General features: G+C 34.8%; 3 protein-coding genes across 4 annotated transcripts; all 3 read right to left on the bottom strand.

Moving 5' to 3' along the window:
• Positions 1-20: 20 nt before the first annotated feature.
• LOC129807205 (contactin-like) lies at positions 21-3125 on the bottom strand. Its single transcript, XM_055856309.1, has 5 exons — positions 2468-3125; positions 1980-2387; positions 1502-1912; positions 1130-1445; positions 21-1060 (listed from the first exon to the last, which is right to left on the bottom strand). Exons 1-4 carry the CDS (start codon positions 2801-2803, stop codon positions 1323-1325), a joined length of 1278 nt encoding a protein of 425 aa, XP_055712284.1. The 5' UTR covers positions 2804-3125; the 3' UTR covers positions 21-1060; positions 1130-1322.
• Positions 3126-3161: 36 nt separating this feature from the next.
• LOC129807200 (zinc finger protein 729-like) lies at positions 3162-5066 on the bottom strand. 2 transcript variants are annotated; one of them, XM_055856301.1, is made up of 5 exons: positions 4853-5066; positions 4443-4758; positions 3570-4384; positions 3317-3504; positions 3162-3266 (listed from the first exon to the last, which is right to left on the bottom strand). In XM_055856301.1, the coding sequence occupies exons 1-5, from the start codon at positions 4979-4981 to the stop codon at positions 3233-3235; spliced, it is 1482 nt and encodes a 493-aa protein (XP_055712276.1). In that variant the 5' UTR covers positions 4982-5066; the 3' UTR covers positions 3162-3232. The 2 variants fall into 2 exon arrangements, with proteins under 2 accessions (XP_055712276.1, XP_055712275.1); XM_055856300.1 differs by having other exon boundaries at positions 3162-3252; positions 4853-5065.
• A 4317-nt stretch (positions 5067-9383) lies between these two features.
• Positions 9384-12656, bottom strand: LOC129807201 (zinc finger protein 184-like). The gene is made up of 5 exons (XM_055856303.1): positions 12448-12656; positions 10839-11030; positions 10602-10779; positions 9800-10542; positions 9384-9704 (listed from the first exon to the last, which is right to left on the bottom strand). Exons 1-5 carry the CDS (start codon positions 12574-12576, stop codon positions 9465-9467), a joined length of 1482 nt encoding a protein of 493 aa, XP_055712278.1. The 5' UTR covers positions 12577-12656; the 3' UTR covers positions 9384-9464.
• Positions 12657-12747: the final 91 nt, after the last annotated feature.

The raw sequence follows: 12747 nt of genomic DNA, 5'->3' as shown, positions 1-12747 counted from the left end.
TGCCCGGACATTAAAATGAATTCCCATAAGATAACTTTAATACGTACACGTACATCCTTTTTGTAATATGGACAGTATGGACATAATTTCATTAATTTGCAAATTGGATTAATGCAAGATACATCTGAGGTATTCCTAAATATTAATCTTAAATCCATAGGATGTAGCTGGATCTTGATTTCGTTAACGGTTTCATTCTTGACTGCAATTTCCAGTCATTAAGTTGATGAACTCATTCTGACTTTGAGAAAGGAATCAGCGTAGATATTAAGGTTGTAGTATAATAATGATTTTCGGCCAATGAAATAGTTTTTAAGAAGTGAAAACACGGGATTTTGACTATTGATCTTCTCCTCCTTTATGAAGGAGGAGCCATCAAGCTCCGAAACCTTGGCAAGGAATAAAGGAGGAGAAGATCAAAGGTCAAAATCCCGTGTTTTCACTTCTTAAGGTTGGAGTTTCGGTCTCAAATTTCTTGTTCTTCAGTAAGCGTAGGCCGACGTTTCGATCCTTGCTTAGGACCTTCTTCTGGGCCTATCTACAATAAGGCCTATCACACAAACACGTCAAAGAATTTTTAAACAAGCCTAACCAAAGACCGAAATGTCGGACAATAAAATCTTATTGAAGAACAAGATGTTTGACACCTAAACTCCAACCTTGACATCTAATTGGTTGCGAAAGTTAAGATTGCAAAAAGACAGGAAAGATTTTGGATGAAAGTACAGGATTCGGAGAGAGGGAGTTTTTTGAGAGCTACGAAGGCATTGGAGGACAATTTTCTTTTGATTCAAGCTCTGATTGAAAGATGAAAATGATGCTGATGTCGATGTTCTGGAATATGGATATGATTTTATGCGCGGAAGTTTCCACTTGAGTAGCAAATCCGCAGCACTAACACTACTCCTGATAGAAAGCGTCAGTTTGCTCTCTTTGAGTTCGCTTGATTGTTATGCTTGCACCATCCTTTTTGGAAGGAAATTTTGTCTAATTTCTTCGCAACTTTCTTCAGTATGTCGCCTCCCTTAGTTCTTTGACGATTTTTTTCAAGAAGCCAATCCTGGAATTAAATAGTATCACTCTGGAACTCATTTATATGTCATTTAAATATTGGAAATATTCTTCTTACCTCTTGTGGAGCATCTTCTTCATTAGATACTTCACAAGACATTATTTTAAATAAAAACAGAAGCAAATTCAAAGCTGCCTATCAATTAAATTTTCCAATTTATCCAATGACCTTTTCGAAAATAATCCATTCTGATTTTCCATTTGGCTATCCTCGTATGAACGCTAGGTTAAATTTCCGTCAATGTGTTAGACTAGGGCGGTATTACACTCAGTTGACCTGAAGAGTACACTGCTTTAATCAGATTGTCAGCTCGACATTGATACATCCCGTTGTCTTTTGCAAAATCCAAGGACTTTATCGTCAAAATGTTGTCCTGCAAATCAAAGTACAATTTATTTCAATTAGCTAAATAATTAAATACTCTTATACCTTTATCATGAACTTATCACCAGGCAATTGGTCTTTCTCAATCAATTCTGCGTTTTTATACCATGTATATTTCGGCTCAGGAATAGCAGATGCTTTGCAAATAAATGTAACGTTTGTGTTAGAATCGCAGATCTTGTCAACAAGAGGCATTGTAAAATTGGGTGCCATCTGTAAGTTGATATGTATGCTTTTAGATAAGCTCTTGCGATCATTAGTCGCGGTGCAGACGTATTCTCCGCTATCTTCAACAGTAGCGTTAGGGATTATCAAGACCCGATTATAGTTTGTAAGGTAGGCCTGCTTAGACAGAGGCGCATCCCTACGGGTCCAGTTAAAGGAAGGGATTGGGTACCCAAAAGCCATACATTCCAATCGTATATCTTGTCCAGCAATAGGAGTTTCCGGAAACATCTGGAATGTAATTAAATTAAGGAAGGAACACTTTTGCTGGATTCGTAGATATAAGGTTGACACTGACCTTGGGAAACATGTTAACAATTGTGAGTTCCTGGACATTAGAATTAGGCAGCACTAGTAATGGGAAGAAAGGTCCATTACGACTGGTATTACTCATTGTACTCTGTACTGCGCAAGAATATTTAGCCTGATCAGTTGGATTGAGTGCTGAGAAGTAAAGAGTGCCATCGTAACTGAGAAACCGTTTCTCGTTCTCCTCCACAACGTTGCTTAAGGAATCTCGCGACCAATGGTACTTAACTATTGGATAGTGTTGAGGAGGATCACAGTATAGAGACTTGCCCCAATTCATAGGCGCACTCTCTTGTGATCGTTTCACATTGAAGTCTCTGATAAAGCTGAACTTAAGCTGAGCACTGTTTGAAAGAATTCGACCGAATTTGTTCTCTGCAACACAGTGATAAGTTCCCTGTTAAATTTTAACGAAATGCTGTCAAATATATTTTAATAATCGCAATGCGATTATTTTTTAGGATTAACAAAACTCACTTGATCTAAACCCCATTGCGGCTCTATGATCGTGAGGTTACCACCATCTGCTGAGAAACGTAGGTCGTTGAGATCACTCACAGGATAGAAGGTGAGCCTATCACCCTCGAAAAACTCCTTAAACCACGAGTAAGTCGGAGTAGGATGGCCCTCTGCCAAGCACTCAAACATTACCAAGGTGGAACCATTCCGATTTTCTTTATCGAAGATAATATCTCTTGGCTGAAGCACAAATCGTGGCCCCCGTGATTGTCTTTCTACATCCGCAACTTGAACCACCTCTTCAATGGCAGCAGATGTTATGACAAAGAGACTTACAAAAACCAGAAAAAGCATTATAGGACTTGGTCGGCTTGAAGTAAATAACAATCAAAGGATATGCAAGATTAAAGATAGAAACTAGAAACTATTCGAAAACCCTTCGAATACTTAAGATTGACCGAATCTCTAAATTTAGATTCCCGATTGCGCAATTTGGAAAAGTACCCCACAAAAAACTGGTCGATTCGGTGCGAAACTCAGATAAATGCGCCAAAATTTGTTTTGTTTCGATTAATTGTAAAGGTTTTCAGGTTTGAAGAAAACTACTGTAAAACGGAAGTGATAATAAGAAAGGTTCTCTTTTTGCTAAGGTCATAGATGAAGTTCTGAGTTAATCCCATCCCTTCGAAAATGTTTAGAGAATGAAAAGTACCTCTCAAAGAAGTTGGCAACTATATCTTCAATAGCAAGGACATCAAAGACAGCCTGCTTCTGTAGAGAGTATTAATCCCGATCCTTGAATTCTGAAAGAAAAGTACTAAGTTATTTGATCGTATTACATTAAATTTAAAAGAAATTTCTTCTGACTTCGGTTGTAGGCTGTCGATTCGTGGAACAACAGCGGTCTTCGTTGGGGCACCAGAAGCTTTAAAAGCTGCTAGCTCTGCTGGATGTGACATTTTCTTGTGTTTCAAACAATTTGATGCATTTGCAAAAGTTCTATCACAAAATTGGCATTCATACGGTCGCAAACCAGCATGCAGAATAAGATGATCCTGCGAATTTCAACCGAAGTGTTAGTCAAATTTCTTATTACCGAAAAACCAAAAGTGATACTGACTTTAAGACTTTTGAGGCGTTTGAACTTTTTTCCACAGTAGTTGCATTTGTATTTATGAAAATCAGAATGAATGACCATATGAAGTCTAAGATTAGCCATTGTGCTGCATTTTACATCACAATTAGAGCATTTATAAGTACAATCTTTATGCCTTTCTTCGTGCCTCTTGAGTTGGGGTTGATTTTTGAACTTTTTCGAACAGATCGTACATTGAAAAGTGCGTTCTTCACTGTGACTGATCTTATGCTCTTTTAGTGATGACTTAGTAACACAAGGTTTGCCACATTCCTCACAGATATACGGCCTCTCTTGGGTATGAATGTTTCTTATGTGATTGTACAGACTAACTTTTGTACAGAGCTTCTTGTCGCAATGTGGACATGGAATAATGCATCTTTCACTTCTGGGCAAATGAGTGATTTCATGGAACTTCAATCTTGTCCTATTTACAAAATGTTTAGGGCATTTTGAACAAACAAACTTTTTAGTAATTTTGCAAGTATTTTCCTGCTTATTGTGCTTTTTCTGAGTATGAATTTCCAACCAACGCTTTTGACTGTATGTTTTTGAGCATATTGCACAAACATTGAACTTTTCTCTGTTGGTGTTTGTTTTCTTATTTCCTTTAACAACTAGCACATTTTCAGAAAGGGCTACTGAGGACTCTAAATTGTGGCCAGGAAACTCGTTTTCGTCCCTTTGAACGAATGTTGACTTCTCATCTTTGGATTCTTTATTAAAGTTTTCTAATTTTACGTTCAAAGTTTCGTTTTTTGTGAGATTCAGTTCTTGAAATGATTTCTTTGGTCTTCCGCCTTAAAATAAGAAACATTAATCCCTACATCGCTCAAGAATTAAATTACTTGTTCTTACGTTTCTTTCTTATTGATGAACATTCTACATTTTCCGAATCATTCTTCGTAAGTTCCAATCGAAGTGGATCAGTATCTTCTTCCGGAATCAAAACTTTCTTACTCTGAACTTTAGATGGAAGTATGCTATCTTTCCCGTCAATGCCGTACTTAATCCGAATAGATCGTAGTTCTAAGTCTGAAATATTATCCTGATTCATAAGTTCTTTGAACATTTCATTAGCATTCAGACACTGATCCTTAAATTTTTCCAAATTTCTCAGGAAATCATTACAAATTGTGCAAATAGAATATGAAGATCCACCAAAAGATAAGTTCTAAATTGCGAGCGGAATATCAAAATTTCTAGTGTTATCAGTTAGTAGAAATAAAATAATCTAAAATATCTAAGAATACAGAGAAGTATCTTACCGCAATTCCAAAGAAATTACCAACAATTTCCACTTGATTTTTCAAAGAATTTGTTTCATTTATCAAAGTATTATCTGAGGAATCAATTTTTGCACAAAATCGACACCAATATCGCCAATTTTCTAACATTTTAAAGTTTATATTACAAGTTTTCGAAATAAAGTGAAAATCAGCAAAATATTTGACACTGAATTGTTTGTGGAATTTGAATAGTTTCCCATCTTTAAACCATTAAATGGTTTATTCAAAGAAAAATCATTTCAAATGTCAAAAATAGGTATAAATTACCGTGTAAAATATTCACAAATCCAATAATAGTGATGTAATAAAAGTTTGAATCAACTCTGTTAACACTTAAAGTGAGGATACAAGAATATTGTATCATTAAGAAGACAGGAACAATAAACCTACGAATAACGGGAAAAATACAAGTGGCATTTCATATTCACTAAGCAAAAAGGCTCTGATTCTGCAGGAAAACAAAAACTGATATATAAGATGTATGATTTTAGTATCTCATTAGGAAATACTGAAAGAAGTCGAATTAGAAGAGATCACATCTAAAAATGGAAAAAGATTATGTGATTTCCCTGAGTGATTGATGTTTCTGACAACCTCGAAATTCCTTATTGAGATGCTTTGACACTGCGCATTCGAGGATCTTGAGGATGGGTAGGAATTTTTCTTGCCTCTAGATCACAAAAGTCTACATATGCTCGAAAGAAACTATCCCGACAAGACCATTTAAACAAAATAAGCATAATTTCAATTGTTTCTCATTTACACTTAACAGGGCTTGTCATAAATCACAAATAGCTCTTCTAAAAAGATTTTCTTGTGTCGTTGAACTAATAGTAATTTTTTTAGCTTTGAAAATTCAGATTTTCTAAGCAAAGGATAATTTTCATATACCAACCTTTACTTTCAATAACTTTATTTGGAATTCTAGAATTCATGTCAATAACACTTTATCTCTTTAATCCTGATCGGATGTATCAGAAGGCGCCTCTGAATCAACATTTGTAACCGATCTGGATTGCAGATATTCTATTCGTGGCAGAACCACATTTTTTGGTTCAACTCCTGATTTCGTCATGGCTTCCAATTCAGCTGGATGTGCTTTTTTCTTATGACTCCGGCAGTTGGATCCACTCGCAAAAGTTTTATCACAAAATGGACATTTATAAGGTCTCTGTCCGGTGTGCAAAAAGATATGCTCCTATTAAAAACAAAAAAAAATGTCACGATTGTTTCTTTTGAAAGTCATAAAAAAATGATTATAATTATTAGAACACTTACTTTGAAGGCCTTAGACCTTTTGTACTCATTTCCACAGTAATTGCATTTATATTTCTTGACGTCCGAATGAACCAGCATGTGCATTCTCAAGCTCTTCCTAGTATTGCATTTAACATCGCAATGGGGACAATCGTAAGTTATACCATTGTGTACTTGCTCGTGTCTCTTCAAGCGAGAATGATTTTTATATTTATTTGGGCATTGAGAACATTGAAAGGATCGTTCCTCTGAATGACTAATCTTATGCTCTTTCAGTGCATAATTTGATACAAAACGCTTTCCACATTCCTCACAAACGAAACGTTTGTTTTCAATGTGAATAGTACGAATATGGACTTTTACTGTAATTAATGTACTGAACTTTTTGTCACAGTAGGGACAAGGATGGATGTACCTTTCTTCGTCGGGCAAGTGTGACAATTCATGTTGCTGCAATTTCTTTGTAGTAACAAATCTTTGGGAACATGTTGCACAAGGAAAAGGTAACTCTTCTTCTGAATGCTTCTCGCGTATATGCATCTTAAGAATGCCTTTGCGACTATATTTTTTTGAACAAAATTCGCACACATAAGACCTTTTGATACTTTGTCGCTTAGTATTTTCTTTTAAAACGATGTTGGTATCCTGAATTACAAGATTGCAATCACCAAATTCAATTTCATCATCTTCTTGTTTAATTAGCGATTGAGTTATGGTTTGCCACTCGAACGAAATTCCATTGCGCTGCTTTTGTACTGTAAAAGAATGCGATCAATAAGCTTTCCAAATAATAAAATTAATTAAAAAGGATCATTTCACACTACATACACTCTTCTGAAACTTCAGATACTGGCGATAGCCTTTCGGATTTATGCTCGTCCAACTTCGTAATTTCAACTGACGTTTTTAGTATTCCTACATCAAGTGGATCTGGAAGTTGATCAGAATTCACATCACCTTCTCCAGATATTTTAGCAATGCAAGTTTCTGGCAAAAATGCACTATATTTCTGCAAAAGAAATTCTTTTCTAGTAGTTTCTTAGAGAGATTAAAGAACTTAGCACTCACGATTTCTTCACTATCAACTCCGTGTTTAAGGCGAATGTATTGAAGATCTGAGTCTGTTACGCTATTTTGTAGCATTAGTTCTTTGAACATTCTATCTGATTTCAAGCAACAGTCTCCGAAGTTCTCTAACTTGGTTAGGAAATCAGAACAGTCTTTACATACTGTCGATTCAATTCCTTCATAAGGCGTTAGCTACAGGTTAAAAGAGAAACATTTTCTTTTACAATTTTTTAGATAATTCTGCAATCTTGAAGCATTATAAGTTTAAAACATACATTGAATCGAATAGAATGTTTAGGAGGCTTATTTTATCTTTTGTGAGAGTATAACAATAATGGTTTGGATACAAGAAATTTCATGTATCAGTGACTGGGTAAAAGGGGTATCATTATTTTTTGGATGGTTACCAAAAGCGTACCTACATAAAACACATCAAATAAGACCAAAACTTGCTTTGGTCTTGTGATTTTTAAAATTATTCTATCTGCGTGTGAAGAAGTATATTAGGCGCAAAAAAAACAATGGTAATGTAGAAAATTGCAATCTTCTTACTGACACTGCATATCCCAGCAACGAAAGAGTTCCCTGTTCGACTTGTCGCGACGGTGGCGGCCTCCCAAATGTTCAGAAAGTGGTGGCCATCCAAGAGAACTATTGCTTCAACCGCGTTCGCTTTTTCCCAGCCCGTAAGCATTTACATTGGACCGAACCCTGTTCTGAACGCGTTTGCTGAACGATGTTCAAACAGGGAACTTTCGTTGCTGGGATTCTAGCTTTTACTACACAACGTATAATAATGTAATTATACATTGGACGACATCATTCATGCAAATGTTATTCTCTTTAAAACAATTGAACGGTTTCTGAAGTTGTCAATAAAAGTGTAAACAATTTTTTCTACTTTTTACAAAGCCTTGCAAATTAAGAAATTATTATTAGCTTAAACGATATAGGAACAAATCACAAATCGTCTCAAAAATATAAAAATAGTTGAATTAATTGACGTTTTTATTAAAAATCAAAAAAACTTCCTCACCGAAATCATGAAATATTTATTTACTATTTCCAGTTGTTCACTTATGGATTCTGTTTTGAATATTTCGTCTTCATTTGCTAAATTTATTTTAGCACACAATCGACACCACTTTTCCCAATTTCCAAACATTTTTAAGCACCTTCTGTCCTTATTTTATGAGCACACTAAATTCACTGACTTGATTTTGTGACATATGCTTACTGCTACATTTGAAGGGTTTTATTTGACAATTATTGAACTGTTGGTTGGCTTATTAGGCACGTTTCGAAAAAAAGAACGTTAAAACATCTTCTAACACCATAAACCATAACCTTTCGTGATATTGATGCATAAACAGTAAGATACTAGATCAGTTAATTGCGTGCTAAACATTAAGCATTATGTACGAACCAGAGAGATTGTAATTGTTTTTTTTTCAAACAACTTTAAAAAGGTCTTAAAATCAGGGATGACATGATAACTTATTTTCGATACTATCGACTGTCGATTCTGAAAACTTTAAACGTTTAAACAGTAGCTACACTTCCTGAAAGTAATATAGATATTTATCAGTGGTCACATTCTTTTAAAAATGTCACATTGAATGGCCTAACGATGCGTAAAAAGGTGCCATTCGTTCAATCAAACAGATACAGCTTTATCGATACTATCTATTCGATAGTGTCGAAAAGTTATCATTCCACCACAGGTTTTATTAAACCGCTCCGCTGCAAAATTTCAAGCATCTGATTCGCAATAAATAAATCAATGTTTGTGCACTTATTCTGCCAACAATTGGTGTGATCTACCGATTTGATAGCACGTGTATCACTTGTTAGTGACAGTTTCAAATTGTAAACTTCCCGAGAACACTTCAGGATGGACCTCCAGTCATTACAATTATCTCCAAGAGACTGCTGTCTCAAACCTCATCACACCAAGCCTACCCAACATGTTCCCCTCTCTTCTGGCAGCGCCATCTATTATCGTACTCACCGAGACAAGTAACGATCATTTCGCATAACGATTACAAAATTTCGTGACATCCTTTGCATAAGGGGATCACACTGCCAAAAGCCTGCTTAGAAAATAAATGAGAGAATAGGAGAGAAGAACCAAATCGAAATCCCGAGTTTTCTTCACATTAAGTAGTCGTTCGAAGTCTTGATATTATTTTCATAAACTTTTTTTTATTTTGTTCATCTTTTGTTTGTTTCTGTTTTTTTTTTTTTAATTTTTCACTGTTTTTCATTATCGAGTGGTTGAATCAGAAAACGCCTCCGATTTAGCAAGAGAAATCAATTTAGATTGTAGATATTCTAGACTTGGCAGAACTGCATTTTTTGGTTCAACTCCTGATTTCATCATGGCTTCCAATTCAGTTGGATGTGTTCTTCTCTTATGACCAGCACAGTTGGATCCACTCGCAAAAGTTTTATCGCAAAATGGGCATTTATAAGGTCTCTGTCCGGTGTGCAAAAAGATATGCTCCTATTACAAACAAGAGAAAAAGGTCAAAAGGCCGGTTCTTTTAAAATTAATTTAAAAAAAAAATGATCTTAAAGATTACGACTTAGGACACTTACCTTGAGGGCCTTAGCCCTCTTGTATTCATTTCCACAATAATTGCATTTATATTTCTTGACGTCCGAGTGAACAAGCATATGCAACTTCAAGTTCCTCTTAGTTTTGCGCTTAACACCGCAATGGGGACAATCGTAAGTTATGCTACTGTGTACTTCCTCGTGCATCTTCAAGCGATATTGGTTTTTAAATTTCTTAGGGCATTGAGAACATTGGAAGGATCGTTCCTGTAAATGACTTCTCTGATGGTCCTTCAATGCTCCCTTTGATACGAAACATTTTCCACATTCTTCGCAAATGAAAGGTCTGTCTTTAGTGTGAATACCACGAATATGAACTTGGACTCCAACTGATCTGATAAACTTTTTGTCACAGTAGGGACAGGGAAATGTGAATCTTTCGTTATTGGGTAAATGTATAACTTCATGTTGTTGCATTCTCTTTAGCGAAATAAATCTTTTGGGGCATTTTGAGCAGACAAATGGCAACCCTTCTTTGGAATGCTTCTCGCGAAAATGTTGCGTAAGAAGATATTTGCGTTTAAACTTTTTCGAACAATACTCACATTCCCTAAGCTTCTCTCTGGCACTCCTAGGACATCTCCATCGCTCAGCCTTATCTCTTATGACGATATTGGTATCTTGGAGTGCAAGAGTACGATCATCACACATATTTTCATCATCTTCTTGTTTAATTTCCGATTGACTTGTGTTTTGCCATTGCATGGACTTCCTAGGTCTTCCACCTGAAATTTTATTGCCTAATATTAGGATTCTTTAAAACATAATATCTCACAGGACATACGCTTTTTTGAAATCTTAGGAGCTGGTGTTGACTTTTCCGATTTATCTTCAGACAGTTCATTGGCTTCAACTGAGGTTTCTATGTCTACATCAAGGGGGTCTTGAAAGTGATCAGAATTCACAGAACCTTCTTTGGGTGTTTTAATATAGTCAGTTTCTGGCAAAAATGCACTATATTTCTGCAAAAGAAATTCTTTTCTAGTAGTTTCTTAGAGAGATTAAAGAACTTAGCACTCACGATTTCTTCACTGTCAATTCCGTGTTTAAGGCGAATATATTGAAGATCTGAGTCTGTTACGCTATTTTGTAGCATTAGCTCTTTGAACATTCTGTCTGATTTCAAGCAACACTCTCCGAAGTTCTCTAACTTGGTTAGGAAGTCAGAACAGACTTTACATACTGTCGATTCAATTCCTTCATAATGCGTTAGCTAAAGGTTAAAAGAGGAACATTTCCTTTTATGATTGATTTGCTATAATTGACCTCAACATCTATTCCTATATTACAAGGGTTTAAGTGGAGGTTTATGCCAAAGTAATTACATCTAACAATGAGTGGGTAAGAATTATTTTAGGACTGTTATAAAAACCGTAAAATCTTTATCTCGACTGACCGCTGCTTATTAATATGGTGAAGCTAAAATTACTGAGTTCTAGCAAGGAATAAGTTAGTTAAAATATTCAGGCTAGATGTTACTCCCATCTGCACGCAAGACGTCTTATAAATTCAGTGTTTAATCCAATAGGGTTTCAAAAAGTTTTTTATCTAAACTTTTGGCGTCTATACACTAAAAGCAATTTTTGTCATAAATTGAGTCATAATTATTTTAAAAAAGGCAATTTTTTACGAAAATTGCTTCTAGTGTGTAGACACAATATAACGATGGGGGAAATTTTCTTTTAAAAAACAATATAAAAAAGATCCTAGAGGCCTTTAAGGCCAAAATTGAGAGCAATTTTCATGAAAAATTGCATTTTTGACAGAATTCTCATGTTTCAAACAACAGTGCAGGTAATTTCCTTCAAAAGAACAATTTATGAAAATTGTTCCTAATGTATACAGGCTTTTATACCCAAGTCTTCAATTCCAAAAAATTAAAGTAACACTAATTTTTCTAAAATATCTTTTTTAAATTTATAACTATTCAATCTCTCACTATTCACTACTCAAAAAAATCTATATTTCGTAGGTTGGATCAGCAACTGTGTTAACTGCATTTGCTTTGTGGTTGCATTCGTTGCAAACGTCAAGCAGCTGTGCGTCTTCGTTTACGACGAATGCAGACACAGTTACTGCCACACAGTTAGCACAGTTACTGCCTATATTACTTATGTAGTTAGCACAGTTGCCTATGTACTTATAGTACATAGGCAACCCTTAAAAATGTCGTTAGAAAATAAAATAAGAGGAACACGTCTCGGTCAAACTAAAATTAATTCAAATAATAATAAACAAATAATTAATTAATATTAAGTTAACGATTATCTCATTGAAAATTAGAAGGATACTGAAAAAGTCTATAGTATCTAGAAAAGTCTATCAAAAAAGCAGCTCCCAAATACAAATTTTGATTTAGTTTTACTACGCAACGTATAATAATTTAGTAATGTAATTATACATTGTAAGAAATAATCTATACAAATGTTATTCTCTTCAAAACAATTGAACGGTTTCTGAAGTTGTCAATGAAAACGTAAAAAATTTTTTCAAATTTTTTACAAAGCCTTGCAAATTAAGAAATTATTATTAGGTTTAACGATGTTGGAACAAATCACAAATGGTCTCAAGAATATAAAAATAGTTGAATTAATTGATGTTTTTATTAAAAATCAAAAAAACTTCCTCACCGAAATCATGAAATATTTATTTACTATTTCCAGTTGTTCACTTATGGATTCTGTTTTGAATATTTCGTCTTCATTTGCTAGATTTATGTTAGCACACAATCGACACCACTTTTTCCAATTTCCAAACATTTTTAAGCACCTTCTGTCCTTATTTTATGAGCACACTAAATTCACTCAGACTTGATTTTGTGACATATACTTACTGCGACATTTGAAGAGTTTTATTTGACAATTACTGAACTGTTGATTGGCTTATTAGGCACGTTTCGAAGAAAAAAACGTTAAAACATATCTTCTAAG

Source organism: Phlebotomus papatasi, chromosome 3 (assembly GCF_024763615.1).
Source record: "Phlebotomus papatasi isolate M1 chromosome 3, Ppap_2.1, whole genome shotgun sequence".
NCBI lineage: Eukaryota > Metazoa > Arthropoda > Insecta > Diptera > Psychodidae > Phlebotomus > Phlebotomus papatasi.
Note: the sequence above shows the minus strand (reverse complement) of the source record. Positions and strands in the feature narration are given on the sequence as shown.